Raw genomic sequence first — 15,166 nt, 5'->3', positions numbered from 1 at the left:
GGGGCTCTGGGCAGGGGCTGGCAGGGGCCCTCTGGCCTCTGCAAAGTGTCTCGAGCATGGATTCTAAACTCTCATTGAGCTCCTGGTCTCTGCCATTATTACCAAACATCCTCTCTTCTCCCCTTGAGCCATTCACTGAGCGACCGTGTTGGCTGATATTCCAATTCTCCTCCATATTTGATGCAATTAAAGTAAACGCTCTGTGCAGGCACCCCCTTAGCAATACTCAGACGCCGAGTTTATGAGAATGTTTGAACATAGTTTCAGAATTCCTCCCCATGAAGAGCTGGATATGCTCTGTTTCTAAGCCAATAAATACCTTTTTAAAAAATGAAGCTGGTGATTCATTCTGGGTAATTGTCAAAGAATGAATCCCAAATGGATCCTGATGAGTGTTGAGCCAATACTCTGCTACTGTCAGATGCTTTGTTTCGCCAAAAGCGAGCACCCTTGCTCTACAGTCACAAACACCAAGGATGGGCCTTCCGATGAGAAGCACAGCCAAAAGTTCAAACGTCTTTTCAAGAGCTGGCAATGACTTGCTGCTGGCACAGTACTCAGGCATTAAGACAGCGCAGCCGCAGCTTGTACTGGGGAAATTTTACTCTGAAATTATCTCCTGAGAGCAAGTGTAAAAGCATTTTATCAGTGGACAAGTTGTGTGTGTGTGTTTGAGCATGTATGTGTGCAAGTGTATTTCTAACCTTCACAGCTGCTCTAGGGCTGGAACATTTTTCCCCCACGTGACACTTTAACATTGTTGTAAAGACAGAAAACTAGTTTATTTACAGATGTTTGTGGGGGGAAAGGTTTCCATTTTCTGTTTCGCACAAAAGTCAGCTGCTGCTCAGTTAAGGACAGAAATGCCTTTTTGAAAAGTGGCACAGAATCCAAAGTGTTAAAACTATGATGCTGTTTGTTCCATTTGAGAAGCTCCAAATGCTTTCCTAAGAGTGGATCATTAATCCTCCCATACTCCTGTGAGGCAGGGAGCGTCCTCTTGGCCCCTACTTTAAGAATGAAAACCAAATTAAATCAACGAAAGATTAATGTCACTAGATGGATCTGTGGCAGGAATGTTTCTCCAGCCCAGAGCAGAACTGGTACACAAGGCAATTTCAAATTAAATTCCTTCCAGTCTCATGGTGCTCCAAGATTCAAAACGACAACGAGGCCATACCCCTCCAATGATGGCTGGCCCGTGTTGGAAAGAGGTGGAGAGGACTGCAGACTTTTCCACCATCAGAATTAGGAGTTGTGACCACAAAGGGAGAGACGGACCCATGTCATCAATTTAAAGTTGCTCCTGAAATAAACTGACGCTACGGACTTCCCTGGGGGCACACTGGTTAAGAATCCGCCTGCTAATGCAGGGGACACGGGTTCGATCCCTGGTCCGGGAAGATCCCACATGCTGCGGAGCAACTAAGCCCGTGCGCCACAACTACTGAGCCTGCGCTCTAGAGCCCGCGAGCCACAACAACTGAGCCTGCGTGCCACAACTACTGAAGCCCGTGCACCTAGAGCCCGTGCTCCACAAGAGAAGCCACCACAGCGAGAAGCCTGCGCACCACAACGAAGAGTAGCCCCTGCTCACTGCAACTAGAGGAAGCCTGTGCGCAGCAACAAAGTCCCAACGCAGCCAAAAATAAAAATAAATAAATAAATTTATTAAAAACAAACAAACAGAAGCTACATATCCTCCAAACTATTTGCAAGTAAAGGCGGGATTTCTCTGTGGTAAAATACTATCTTTATGCCACAAGTTGAAGATTATGCCATAAAAACAGATCTTCTAGAAATATAAGGTTGAACTTATACTTAACCTGATGAAACTGCCATTTTTGTAAGTAAAAAATGGTCAAATATTGGCAATTTCAAATGATTGAGCCCAAGAGGAAAGCTGGAACTTCAGCCTAAGAATTTTATGGAAAATTATGAATAGGGTCTGAAATACCATGATACTTTTTCCTTAAGTCTAAAAACACAATAGTCAATACAAAGCACCATGTGGAAACCCTTACTGGTATCTCTCATTCCTAAAATGGTATTTTGTGAAAACAGAATCCTATTCAACTAGCGTTGTCCCAGCAACCACTCATCAACACTGCTCTCCCCGCCTTCCCCTTAGCTCTTCTCACTGACACCCCAAGGCTGGAGGCAGATGAAAAAGGAATCTATTTTCTTCCTCAGGGCCAGAGGGATAACCTTGCTCAGGGATAACCCTCCTTCAGGAAAGGAGGCTCGGTGCTCCTCGGACTGTTTGGAAGGGGCCCATCAGAACATTCTCAACAGACACACCAAATCACCCAGGATGTTCCTGACACCCAGGACAGAGCTCTGAAGGATCCCTGAAACTAGTGAAAATGACAGTACAGCTCCTGCTTCTCTCTTGTGTGCCTGGAATTAGCCTTGGGCCAGAAGCAAACCCCCTTTGAGGACTGCTGGAACCCTGAGCTGGTCGCAGGGAGGGAGCTTGGCCTCCACCAGTGTGCGGGCGATTGGGAACCTAAGCTCCCCAGGCTTTTTTTGGGCTGGAGATGTCAGCTCTTGGATGCCTGAAAGAGGCCTCCCTTCTGAAAGAAGGTAACTACTGTCGCCTTCAAGGAATATTGGCCTTAAAGGATGTCAAAGTAGGATCAGAAGGAAGCATTTTGATAAACTCACAGACGTTGAGATTCATCATAAGATCTGAAGAGAGGTTGCCCTTTTAATTTTGACATCAGAGAAGGTAACTACCAGAATTTCTCATAAGCTCTCCAGCCAGGCTGCTTCAGAGGCTAGGAGCACGAGCTGCAAGCCTGGCTCTGAGCAAGGTTATCCCTCTGGCCCTGAGCAGGGCCATGGTCTCTGTGCAATTCCTTTTTCATCTGCTTCCAGCCTCGGGCCGTCACTGAGGAGAGCATGGGAGCATGGCCAAGTTTCTTAGCCTCCTTGGGCCTCAGAATGGGAATAATGACAGTGTCTACCTCACTGGGCTGTAAAGAGGACTAAAGGACTGACTCTTTGTAAAAGCTCCTAGAACAGTGCCCAGTACACAGGAAGCACTCCATGTGTCTAGTAAATAAGAATCTGAAGTCATTCATGCTGTAAGAGACCTTTAGAGACAGTCCGAGCCCCTTAGAGTCACAAATGAGACACCTGACCTGAAGGACCACTGACTTTACCCAAGCAGACCCTTTGGAACATTCCTATGAGCTTTAAATGTCATGTGAATGACACCTTTGGCATTAGCAGTGACCACTTGGGCACCGGCGCGCTCCCGTTAGGAGGAACATTCTTCAATGACACGGTGGTTAAACGTATTTTCTGCCCTCAAAACCTCACAGCTCAGAACGAGAGGCGTGATCTGTAGAGAGCATTTCCTGCCGGACACAACACCTGTCCTGCACACTTGATGCCACCCCACAGCTGCATGTGGGTGCAATAACATGGTCCAGCAAGAGGGCACATGGCAGGGCAGGTGCAGAAAGCCTGGACTGGGAGAAACCACCCTGCTACAGTCACATCGGGCAAGCATCCCCACACCCTCTATACACTCACACAGACACACACAACTGATCTCAGCTCCAGAGCACAGCACAGTCCCCTTCACAGGGAACACAGAGGTGGCCAGTTACAGAAGCACTAGGGCGGAGTTCTTTATAGCGGAGAAAACGCCTCTGGCTTCACGTGTTTGTAAAGGCATCGGCTTTACCCTTTGTCTGCACAGGACAGAACGAGACTGGAGCAGAAACTTGTCCTCTTCCATGCTCATCTGATGGAGAATGAGGGTAATAAAAGCACCTTCATCACAGGTTGTGTCAACATGAATCACGCTTATGCACACGACAAGTGCTGGGTACCAGCTGCCACTGTCATCACTGTGGAGAGCAACTGTGCCGACGCCCAGGGTTGGCAAGGATGCCATCCTGCTGGTGACAGGGCATTGCTGGCAATTTGGGACTCTGAAGGCAATCTGGTCCATGAGATGCTATATTTTTGCTGTGCCTTCAGATCCCCTCTAGAAACCTGTTCTTCAAATATACAGACAGTAAATCATTCAGAGGAGACCAGCTACACTCTATTTGCCCTAAGGACAGAACAAGGCAAGAAGAGAGAGGCTCACACTCCAGCAGAGGGGACTTTGTTTAGATAGTAGGAGGAACTGGCCGTCACTAAAGATTAACTTTAAAACCTAACTAATTTGGGCTAATTGGAGGGAGGTGAGTCTTAATCACTTCAAAACTCTGAGTTAGACCCTATTTTTAACTGAAATATAGTTTTTCACTTTCAAGCACCTACAGTGACTCAAACTAGAGCACTTTAGTAAATGAATAAGAGTGATAATTAGCATCCTGTCTCTTTGGAGGGAAATGTAAGTGTTTGAGGAGAAAATTTTTCTTTAATGAAAAAAGGGCAAAAGCGAGCTTCAGCTCAGCCCTGTCAAATTACTCCAAATTTTGATTGTGCAGGGGTGCTGCTAAATGGAGAACAGATTTAGGCGGCTGAGGGTGGTGCTGGATGCTTTTGTTCAAGCAGTGTTTGAAAACCAGGGCATTTGAGATGGTCCAGGCACAGAGAGCACAGGGCCGATGACCTCCCCAGTTTCCTTCAAGCTCTCTGCGCTTATTTGCCTTATGGCTTAGCTTTTTAAACATAAGGAGAATCCTTTAAGCCCTTGTGTCCTAGTCTTGTCATTTATTACCACCATGTGGCAATGCTAGGGTATGAGGCCAATAAATCATTTGGACGGGAAGTGACTACAGGCCGGATTAATTTCATTATCATCCCTAAGCAGATAGGTGTCTAGTGCAGCCGATGTCTCCAGTGAAGACTGATGTCCTATCTCTCCTGACAGTCTTCCCCTTGCCTTGCAGACGGCGGTGGTGGTTCTTCGTTTTCCCTGCTGGAGTGCCTTGGCCTGCCTTTTCCTATTAATGCCAGTGAGTGGCCACACCCCCTTCCTTTGGGGCCCACCCCATGCCACACAGTTGCCAGGGGACGCTGAGAAGCCTGACCAGGGTGGTCCAGCCCTCCCTGCACAGCTGAGCAAGGCCAGCACATTAGTCAAGATACGAAAGGAGGGCATTTGTGGCTGTGTTTCTGCCAGGCTTGCCAAGACAAGCTCGCTACCCAGATACAGGGAGAGGAGGAGACTGCAGCCGGGCTGCAACTCTGAACTTCAGACTGATGCCATAATAAGCCCCCTCTCCTAGGCACTTCCACCTCTGACTCCTTCCATCCGTTATATTTCCTCTGGGGCACTGCTTCTCCAAATGTGGCCCGCCGATAGGAATACATACTTTCAGAAAGTTCCCTGGGGATTTTTATAAACTCCAAAGGCTAAGCTCGACAGCTCTTGGCAAGATGATCCCAAGGTTGGAAAGTCTAAGCTGCAGAAGGGTGAGCACAGGAGCAAGTTGTTCATCTGCCACGTTCCCTGCTGGGTGCCCTCCAGCAAAGGCTGCAGGGCCAGCACCCACCCACGGGTCACCCAAAGCAACTATTTCCAAACCGGCTCTGAGACCCATTCAGCCAAAGAGCCCAAGGCTGTGGTGCCCTCTGTTCCCGGCTGCTGTCCAGGAAGCTCTGCTCAAGGAAAAGTCTCAGCTTCTTTCTGGGTGAGGGGAAAGCCTGGTAGGCCCCAAACACCTTCTTGGTGCAGACACATCTCCCTGGGACTCACAGCCATGAAAGGCGGGGCGCCTACTCTCCAAGGGGCCTGGGAAGCCGCTCCCCTGTCTTCTCCGCCTCCGCAGGAGCATCTGTGCATCCGCCCAGCCAGCCCCGTGCCTCCTTGACCCGTCCCCTGCCCGCAGTCTCCCTCCCAGCCACACAGCTCATGGTGTCCACCTTCTGCCCGTCTGCTTGGCTCCATCTCCAGGGCCACTGCGTCATTCCTGGTCGGCGTCGTTTCTCACCCGAAACTCTTCTAACGAGTCTCCCTAGTTCCAGGTTTGCACCTCTTATATCCATGTTCCATGCACAGCCACAGTCATTTTCTGAGACGCAAATCTCCCCTGTTTAAGATCTTCCAATGGCTTTCCACTGTGCTGGGGATAAAATCCAGACTCCTGAAGAAGCTGCTGGGCCGGCACGGTCCCCTTCTCCCCTCCCTCCCCACTTCTCTGGCCTTCTTCCGTGAGAAACCACGGCATGTACTGGTTAAGCCATGGACCCTAGAGCCCAACAATCTGGGTCCCAATCTTGCCTCTGCCACGGACTACCTATCAGTAAACCTCCCCGAGCCTCAGTGTACCCATCTATAAAGCGGGTTAGTAATAGTCCCTGTCTCGTAGGACCGCTATGGATAGAATGAGCTGAAATAAAGGGAAAGGCAGAGGCCAGCACCTGGCACAGCATAGGGGCTCCGTAAACATTGGATGTTATTGGCTCTCACTGCCACCCCTGTCCCTCTCAAGTTCTAGCCAGTCTAAAAGTCTTTCTGCAGAAGAAGAAGCATGCGCTCCCTTCCCTGCTGGGTATGCTGGCCTGGTTAAGTTCTCCTCACTCTTCAGGTCTCAGATGAGTCACTGCTTCCTGCAGGAAGCCTTCTCGGATGCTCCGAGTCACAGCACTATCACACCGTGTTGTAGTAACAGTGCTAGTATTAGTAGTAGTAAGGTGTTGCCTTACTCCTTGTCTCCTCTTCCCTTTCCACCCCTTCTCTCCAGGGCCATAGGCTCCGTGAGGTCAGAGACTTGGTCTTTGTTCCTCTCACGTGCAGCCCCAACTCTTAGTGCAGAGTAGATATTCAACAAAGATTTGATAATGTTGCTGAATGACTCCCAGTCTGCCGGAGTGTTCCGAAATCTCCCCTGCGAACCCTCTCTCGTTCTGGGCAGGTTTCTCTGGCACTCGGCTCTGTGACAGATCACGTACTCCCCTCACCCACCTCAACACTCACCCAGCATGTGGGTCAGAGGCCAAGGAGGCATCGCTGAATATTTCAAACAAACAGGAAATGTAGATCTTCTTCAGAAACAAAGAACCCTACACAAAGGTCACCGGGTCAATTATGAACAGCAGTGCAACTTAGAACCTTTAGAGGCTCTGTTCAGTGTCAAGCTGAACAGTACCTCTTCCACTGAACAGGCCAGGGAATCTGGTAAGGGTGAAGTTTCCGACCTAAACCGCAGGATGGAGAGTGCCTGGGTTACGTGAAAATCGCAGCTCTGGGAGAGGGGGTACCGGGAAATGAGCAGACCACGAGCAACTAAGGAAAACTTCTGACCCAGAAATAAGCAACCTGCGAATGATTCCAGAAAATGGGTGAGAGTCTTGTAATAACAATTTATGTGGTCCTGGAGATGATCTAATCCAGTTAGGGTTGGGGATGAGGAAGGAGCCAGTGGGTGCTAGATCTTTTCCTACCTCGTAGTGGCCAATGGTATTCAGCTTGGTTATTCCATCTTCAAGAATCACAGAGGAGCTGTCAATATCCAGAAGTTCTTTGTGTCGTGTGCCCACCTGAAGCTCTGGGGGAAAAAAAAAAAAGAAAGAGCATGTTGTTCTCTTTTAAAATGACAATGAGGAATGTAAAATGCTACCCTGTCACTTTTGCAATTATTATTTATATTGCTAACTAGCTAAAACAAATAAAGTGGTTTTGAAGATGTATCAGCCAGACTGGTAGCCTGACTTCTGTTTTGTTTTGTGTTTAGGGCTCTGACGTGTAAGACCACTTCTCCCCAAAGCTTTTACTCTGAGGCTAAGCCTGGAAATAAAGCCACAGGAAGACAAAAAAAATAAGGCATCCTCAGAGAGACTAAGCTCTTCAGAAAATTCCAAAAGCACACCTGTACGCCCACACCTGTGTGTTCACAAGCAGGTGCTCTGGGAACTATCTTCTGTTGGTCCCCGTGTGCGGTGTGCTGGTGGGCTCATATGCCAACGCCATGGGCTTCAACTCCTTTACAGAGGTTGCCAACTTGTGCCCTAGGGTCAGAATGTGGCCCATGGATGTGGGTTTTTTTCTTTTTGTGAACCTGCACAATGTTTTATTTATTATTATTCTAATGTCAATTCAGCACCAACATTTAAAGATTGGAAGACTGCACATAAAAATTCGGACCTGTGATTTCTCTTTTAAAAAACTGGATCATCTGGTAACACTGACCACACTGGCCTCCATGGCAATCATGGGCTGAAGCTAAGTAGCACCGCCCCCTTACATGGCGGGTGTCTTTCCCCAATTAAGTTGGGTCCCACCATTTCCCATTATCCCAGGTGGGCTGACACCCCTTATTTATAATACTTCCTGCCCCTCTGGGCATTGGAGTTTGTCAGCCTCTGCTATAAGAGGTCTCAGCACAGCTGCTTCTCGTATTGGATTTTAACACTATTTACGGCTGGTTTCTAAGGCTTTGCCTTAGTTTTCTGGGGCTAGCCGCGGAGGTAGTTTGGAAGATCAGCAGACATGCAGAAGCCATTTGCCATCAGACTATAACGGGAAGCTTCTAGTGGGCTTGTCCTGCTCCCTGCCTCTGTTACATCGGAGGCCAGGAACACCTGATGGGCACGAACCCTGGATGGTGTGAGGATGATACTACGGACCAGGCAGCAGCAGGACTGAGGCCACCGGGCCGTTTCCCCATAATCCTCGGCTCCAAGTGGCCACCTCCTTTGTAGTCAGAGCCATACTTCGAGACGTAGGCTCAGGGCAAGGAAGTTGATGGCCCTGGGTCACGTCATGGTTTCCTGGCCGGGGCTGCCCTTTGACCCTGCGTCGACCCAAATGAGCTCACATGGTCTTGAAGTGCCCAATAATCCAGCCAACAGAAGGAAGCAGAAGAGAGGTGGATGAGAGGTGCTTTAGTGGCTTTGCTTTCCTTGAAGCCAGGTCTTGGGGTTGCTACACATTTGCATGGTTTCACTCAAATGTGCCAGACCCCGCCCCCAGGCTTCTCGCAATGGCCTTTCAGCAGAGAGTCTGACTTAGAGGGCCCGATGGGATGATTTTAATTGCCTGCTTAGTCGAGGCTACAACTGCACATGGAGGAGAGATGAACCTTGTTACGCTGTCTGTCACTGTTGCGATTTTACTCTTTTTTCCTGTCCCATTATCTGCTATAAAATCCCACAACAATCTCCTGGGAGGGCTGCGTGGAGCTCAACTTTAAAATGTTGATGAACATTTGAGTGAAGTGGAGCCCTGTTAGCTCGCTCACGCATATGCTCGCCTTTGCAGTATACCAATAGAGCCCGAAAATGAATTCCGAGCAGATGCCGTTTCATGTTGGGGGAGGATGGAGACTATACTTAATGCAGGATGTGATTAGCAGAGAGGAAGATGACCTTTCTAGCCTGCTGGAGTTCACACCCAGAGTCTGAGCCACTCGCTAATGACACACTCAGTATCACAACACACAAATCAAATGCCAATGTGAAATACAACACACACAGAGGGCCTGAGGTTGACACCTTTTTGTACTTCTTGATGCAAGGTGAATTCATTTGGTCTCAGGGTTAGCAATCTCATGAATCTGATTTACAAACATAATATTGAAGAAAAAACAAAAAACAGCATCTTTGAAGGATCCTGCTTCCTAGGAAAAAGAGTCATGATACCTGTGGGAGAACAATGCAGTCTCCTGGCCTCTAGACGTGCCCTCTGGGAACAACCCGGGCTAGTAAGCTTCACCAAACAGAGCTTACATGCTGGGGGCCAGGAGGGAGGGAAGGTGGAAGGGATGCTCGTCAGGGGATTGGGACAAAATAGCTCCCATATCGCCTTACCAAGACCAATTTCATTCAGCTGAAGTCCATAAGGAGAGCCATTTTTGCTTAGGAATGCTTGGAAAATCTTTTCTTTGGCTTGACCTATGGTATCACAATCAAGAACATTGACTGAAATATTCCGACAGACATCTGCACTCTCATTTTCTGGGATTTTTTCAAAGGTGACGGTTAATGCCTGCAAGAATACAAACAGGTTTCCAAGTCTATTAGATAATTGCAATCTGAAAGGCATTCATAAAAGACACAAACCTTGGCGAGTCCTACTAATACCTCTGACAGCACATTAGCAAACACCATATCGCATTATACCACTTTAATCTTTTTTCCATAATCCATTCTTTTCAGGGATAATGGAAAGGAAAACAGAAAGTTAAAACTCTCATTACAGAGCAAGCACTGAATAAATATATCTGAGAGTAAAATATATATATATATATATATATATACATATAAATATTCTAAAAACGGTGATTTCTAATTTCATCCTCAAAAAAGAAAAAAATTGGAAAGCTTCCACAGTAGATGAGGGCAGACTGGTGACTATCTTTTTTTATTACCAGGACCACAGAGTCCTAGTAGCGAACTTCCAGGTGACAGGAAAGGTTATGAGGTCTCCGTATTGATCATGCCAAAGAGGTCACTTTATAATATGCAGCATTAACTACGGTAACATGCCTCTCCCCCTCCACTCTCAGCTGCTTCAGCCAGGCAGTTTCTTGAGCTCTCATTAAAACACCGAGATCCCCACCCTGTACTATTATTCTTGCATTAATTACATTTCAGTGCCATTACTTATGGTTTTGTCAGTTAACATTCTCCCAGTGCAGCCAAACCTCAGAATCAGTCTAACGGGAGAAGTAAGGCCTTGGTGAATGTGTGAAAACACAGAACTAGGGAATATTTCAAAAGGAGTTTAAGAGCAATTTCAGGTTTACTTTGCCTAAGAATAAACAGATCTAAAACAACAAAGTTACATACTCGGGATCCTTGGGGGAACTGATTCAGGGAAGTGCTGAGAGTATTTTGTAATTAGCACAACAGACAGTTTAGATTCTAAGCCGCCCTAGTAATCATGGAGCCAGAGGGACCAGGGTGTGGTGTGAAATGAACGATTATTTCGTGTTTTTGAGCCTGGCTGCAGTGAGGGAATGTAAAATGATTCACTAATGGAAACGTTTAAAAAACGAAAACACAAATAATGTGGAAAATGGGGACCCTTAGGGTTAACTCAACTTTAAAATGGGTATAAGAATAGTACCTGGGGCTTCCCTGGTGGCGCAGTGGTTGAGAATCTGCCTGCTAATGCAGGGGACACGGGTTCGAGCCCTGGTCTGGGAAGATCCCACATGCCACGGAGCAGCTGGGCCCGTGAGCCACAACTACTGAGCCTGCGCGTCTGGAGCCTGTGCCCCGCAATGGGAGGGGCCGCGATAGTGAAAAGGCCCGCGCACCGCAATGAAGAGCGGTCCCCGCACCGCGATGAAGAGTGGCCCCCGCTTGCCGCAACTAGAGAAAGCCCTCGCACGAACCGAAGACCCAAACACAGCCAAAAATAAATAAATAAATAAATAAATAATAAAGTAGCTATAAAAAAAAAAAAAAAAGAATAGTACCTGGCCTCTAGTGTTTCTATCGAGATTAAATAAGATCATGCACGCCAAAGGCCTGGCACGGGGCAGGCTGCTGGGAAAGGCTCGACGATGATGGTAATGATAACAGTAATAATAACAGGGATGTTATTATTTCACGTAACTTATCACTATGATTACTGTTAGTATTAGTATGCCTTCATGTGGAAGCAGACTCAGCCGGCCTTGAGCAGCTGGGACCCCGACTCCATGGTCAGTAGCTCTATCAGAGTAAAGAGCAAGCTGCCCAGAAGGAGATCGGGGCAGAGCACCTGCTCCAGGGTCAGACTCCTGGGTTCAATCCCAGCCCACCGCTAACTAGCTGGGTAATCTCTCTCTATCTCAGATTTCTCACCTGCAAAGTCAGAACAACAACAGTTAACTGCCTCCCGGGGTTCCTGTGATGATGAACTGAATTAATCACGTCGCACCCAGAACAGTGTCTGACTCAGGAGATAGGACTTAAGGACCCCAGACACGGAGAAGGGGCTTCTGAAGCTCTGGGGAGGTGCTCAGAGGCACGACTTCTTTTTACTGCCTTTACATCTTGCCCCTCCAAACCTGTTTATAATTATGCAAGCGTAAACCTTGGTGCAGTCCTCACCGAGTTTCAGATGAAACTCCGAATCAGTGGAGGCTGGAGGCTGAGGGTAAGTGGTGGTCTCGGTCTGGCCTGTGAGAGTTTCTTTTTTCTGGGACAGAGAGTGGCTCCCTTGCCTGTTCTCAGAGCACATTGTTGTTCTGGGCCAGTGGCTCACTGGGCAGGGATGCAGGACTCCTGACTGCTAGCAAACACTGACATACTGGGTGGGCGCGAAGCAGGGTGGGAGGTTGAGAACCACGGCAGAGAAGCCTCAGGCCAGAGCCCTCTCCTCACCTCCTTTTTTAGTGACACTTATTGGCACCCTGCCGAACACATTTCAAGACACGATTCTTTTAATCTTCCCAATATCCTGGGAAGGAGGGTGCATTATTATTATACCCATTTTCTGAGTGAGGAAACAGAGGCCTGTGCCTCTAGGGACATGGCTTGTAAATGGAGAGCCAGGGGTGGCACCCTGAACCACTCAGCTTCAGGCCCTCCCACCCCCTGGGCCCTCCCTCCTCCCCTCTGTCCCACCTACAGCCCAGGAACCCTCTGGACCGCCAGGAACCTGTCTTAGATCAGACTATAACCAAAGTCCTAAGCTGCATTCCCAGCACAAACGGGGTTCCTGGAGGGGCAAATGTCAGTCCTGCCCTGTACGGTCTGAGTAGACTTGCCCGTGTCTCCCTGTATTTCTCTACGAGTTGGTCTCGCCAGTAGCACTAGTGGTGGTTAAGCTATTTCACAAGGCTTCCAAAGATAAAGACTAATGAAAAGGCCCTTTTAATCAGGGCTACAGCGATCCCAGCCTGTTTAATAGTTTTATAGGTATTTGCAAAATAACATTCTGTGACTACCTAAAGGGCACTACTGTCTTCAACAAAAACACCTGTTTATAGGCAATAAATGTTCTCCTTTAAAACATAACCAAAAGGGAAAAAAACCCTTAGCTGGACGTAAAATAATGTAAATCTGCCACTGCCTTCACAGCTAGATGGGTGGAAAAAGGGTAAAATGGCATTTTATAGAGTCCACAGGGAATTCTGAGAGTAAATTCAGACACAAATTGATTTGTGTTCATTTTTTATGCCGCTAACACTTAGCGCTCCAACAGCAGTTTCCGAATGTGTAAGAGTAGCGGGGGGATCTCAGAGCAGGCCCTGCCTCTTAACCCGAACCCCAGGCTTGAAAAGCTCACGCTGGGCCTCTGTTCCCCATCAAGGAAGATCCCCACAGAAGTGCCACCTCCCCTTCAAAACCCACTTAACCAGAGTCCTTCCTGTGCGCTACTCAGTGTTAGGGGCCGGGGTTAGGAGAGGCCGTAAGACACGGTCCTCGTTCTCAGATGATCCACAATATACTTGGGAACCAAAGCACCACCTCTGAAACAATATTCAGCCACCAGACGCAACTCTTTCACTCTCAGTAAGTGTTCAGAGAATTTGAGCAGAGAGGACAGGAGCGTTGAGGGTCCTCAGCACTGGCACCAGGCCACCTGGATCATCCCCTTCTCCTGCTAGCTAGCTGCGGGAGCGTGGGCAAGTCCTCTAACTCTTCTGAGCCTCAAAATTCTCACTGTTCTTATCTCGAAGGAGTGACAGGATCACTAAATCATGACATGTAATAATAGAAAATTAAGGAGTGCTTCCTGTGTGCCAAGCACCAGGACAAATGATGTGTATTAATATAAAAAATTCATCTCAGAAACAACCCTATGACATATAATAGAGTCTATTATTATTCCCATTTTATAGATGAGAAACTGAGGTACAGAGAGGTTAAGTACATTGTACAAGATCACCCAGCAAGAAAAAGGTAGAAGCAGGCACTCAAGCACCATGTTTTTAAATATTTGCTGAGCCTGCCTTTCAAAACCTGAAAATGTTTTATAAACTAAGCACAGTTCAAATCTATGGAATGGTGATTAATTTTCAAGACCCACAAAAGGCTAAAGTGTTCTAAAATGCACCCTGGTCTCTTCCCCCAAAATCTGCCCCTCTGTTAAGAGGAACTACTCTGGCTACGAAAGTGTCAGCAAAGCTGGGGTGACAGATATGGTTGATTGTACAATCAGCAGCCATCTCTCTTCCTTCTTTGCTAACAGAAGCTAGGTTTCAACAGCAGGGGCCCAGCCTAGCCTAGGAAACATAATTGGTGGCAGCTCTCTTCTCCTCATTCACCAGGGACTGGTCATGTAACCCAGTCCTGGCCAATGAAACATAAAGGGAAAGCATTTCTACAAAAGGGGAGAGCAGTGCTTAGAGCTGTGGCAGCTATTTTGTGATTAAGAGGAAGGGCCAAGAGGAGCAAGGAGATGGTGACCCAGAGCCCTGACAATGCTGAGTACATGGACCTACCTTAGGGCTGCTTACCTCCAGACTTCCCGCTCTAAGTGCAATTCCATGATCTTAGGATTTCACACACCAATAGTCATATTTTCTTGTACTTACATCTGCCTGCACCCAATCTGACAGAGCTCATTTTGTTGATGCTGAGGTAGATAAAGTCATTCACTGATACCCACCTACTTGGCATGTACTGTGTGCAGAGCACGGCAGGTGATATACAATAGAAGCTGGCACTGATCTTGCCTGGGAAGTATTTGAAGACTGATACAACAACTGTGGGATATACACAACAAATTCTAATACCAGGAAGAAAACAGTAGGTATAGATGGAGTGCTTTAGAGGTTCAGAGAGCTATTACCTCTAGCTTGGAGGAGGATTTTCAAAGGGAGAGAAATCAAGGAAGGCTGCATGGAGGAAGGGCCATTTGAACTGGGTCTGGAAAGGAGCTACATGTACAACAGTACAGGAGGAGGCCTCTGGACCATGGAGATACTTGGCTTCAACTCTTATTAGACTGATGTGCAGCAAGCTTCAATCTCTTACTCAGGCTATGAGGTTAGGAAGTCTAGATAAAGAATCCCATTTCCTTTGGGGAGAAGAGAGGGTAGAGGACTTGAAGAACCATGCTTGCCTTTCCAAAACCACCACCTTCCATGTCAGGGAGAAGCCTTGTACTATTTACAGAAACAAAAGCTGAAGAAGATAATACAGTTTGAGGTTTCTAATAAAAATAGCCAACACTTCCTGAACACTCACCATGTGCTGGGTGTGCTTTGCTAATTCATTTAATCCTCACAACTGCTCTCTGAAGTGGGCACTATTATTAGTGTCATTTAACAGATGAAGAAACTGAGACACAGAGGTTCAGAAATGTGTCCAA

General features: G+C 47.4%; 1 protein-coding gene across 2 annotated transcripts in view; it reads right to left on the bottom strand.

Moving 5' to 3' along the window:
• The window catches only part of PLXNC1 (plexin C1), a 145,634-nt gene that overhangs the window by 16,466 nt on the left and 114,002 nt on the right, over positions 1–15,166 (bottom strand). For both annotated transcript variants that reach the window (XM_082350412.1, XM_082350413.1), the window contains exons 22-23: positions 9,721–9,898; positions 7,357–7,460 (exon numbers count right to left, since the gene is read on the bottom strand). In XM_082350412.1, coding sequence (XP_082206538.1) covers positions 7,357–7,460; positions 9,721–9,898 — 282 coding nt within the window. The remainder of the gene's footprint in view (positions 1–7,356; positions 7,461–9,720; positions 9,899–15,166) is intronic.

The sequence above is a fragment of the Balaenoptera borealis genome (genome assembly GCF_965194805.1).
Source record: "Balaenoptera borealis genome assembly, chromosome: 13".
NCBI lineage: Eukaryota > Metazoa > Chordata > Mammalia > Artiodactyla > Balaenopteridae > Balaenoptera > Balaenoptera borealis.
Note: the sequence above shows the minus strand (reverse complement) of the source record. Positions and strands in the feature narration are given on the sequence as shown.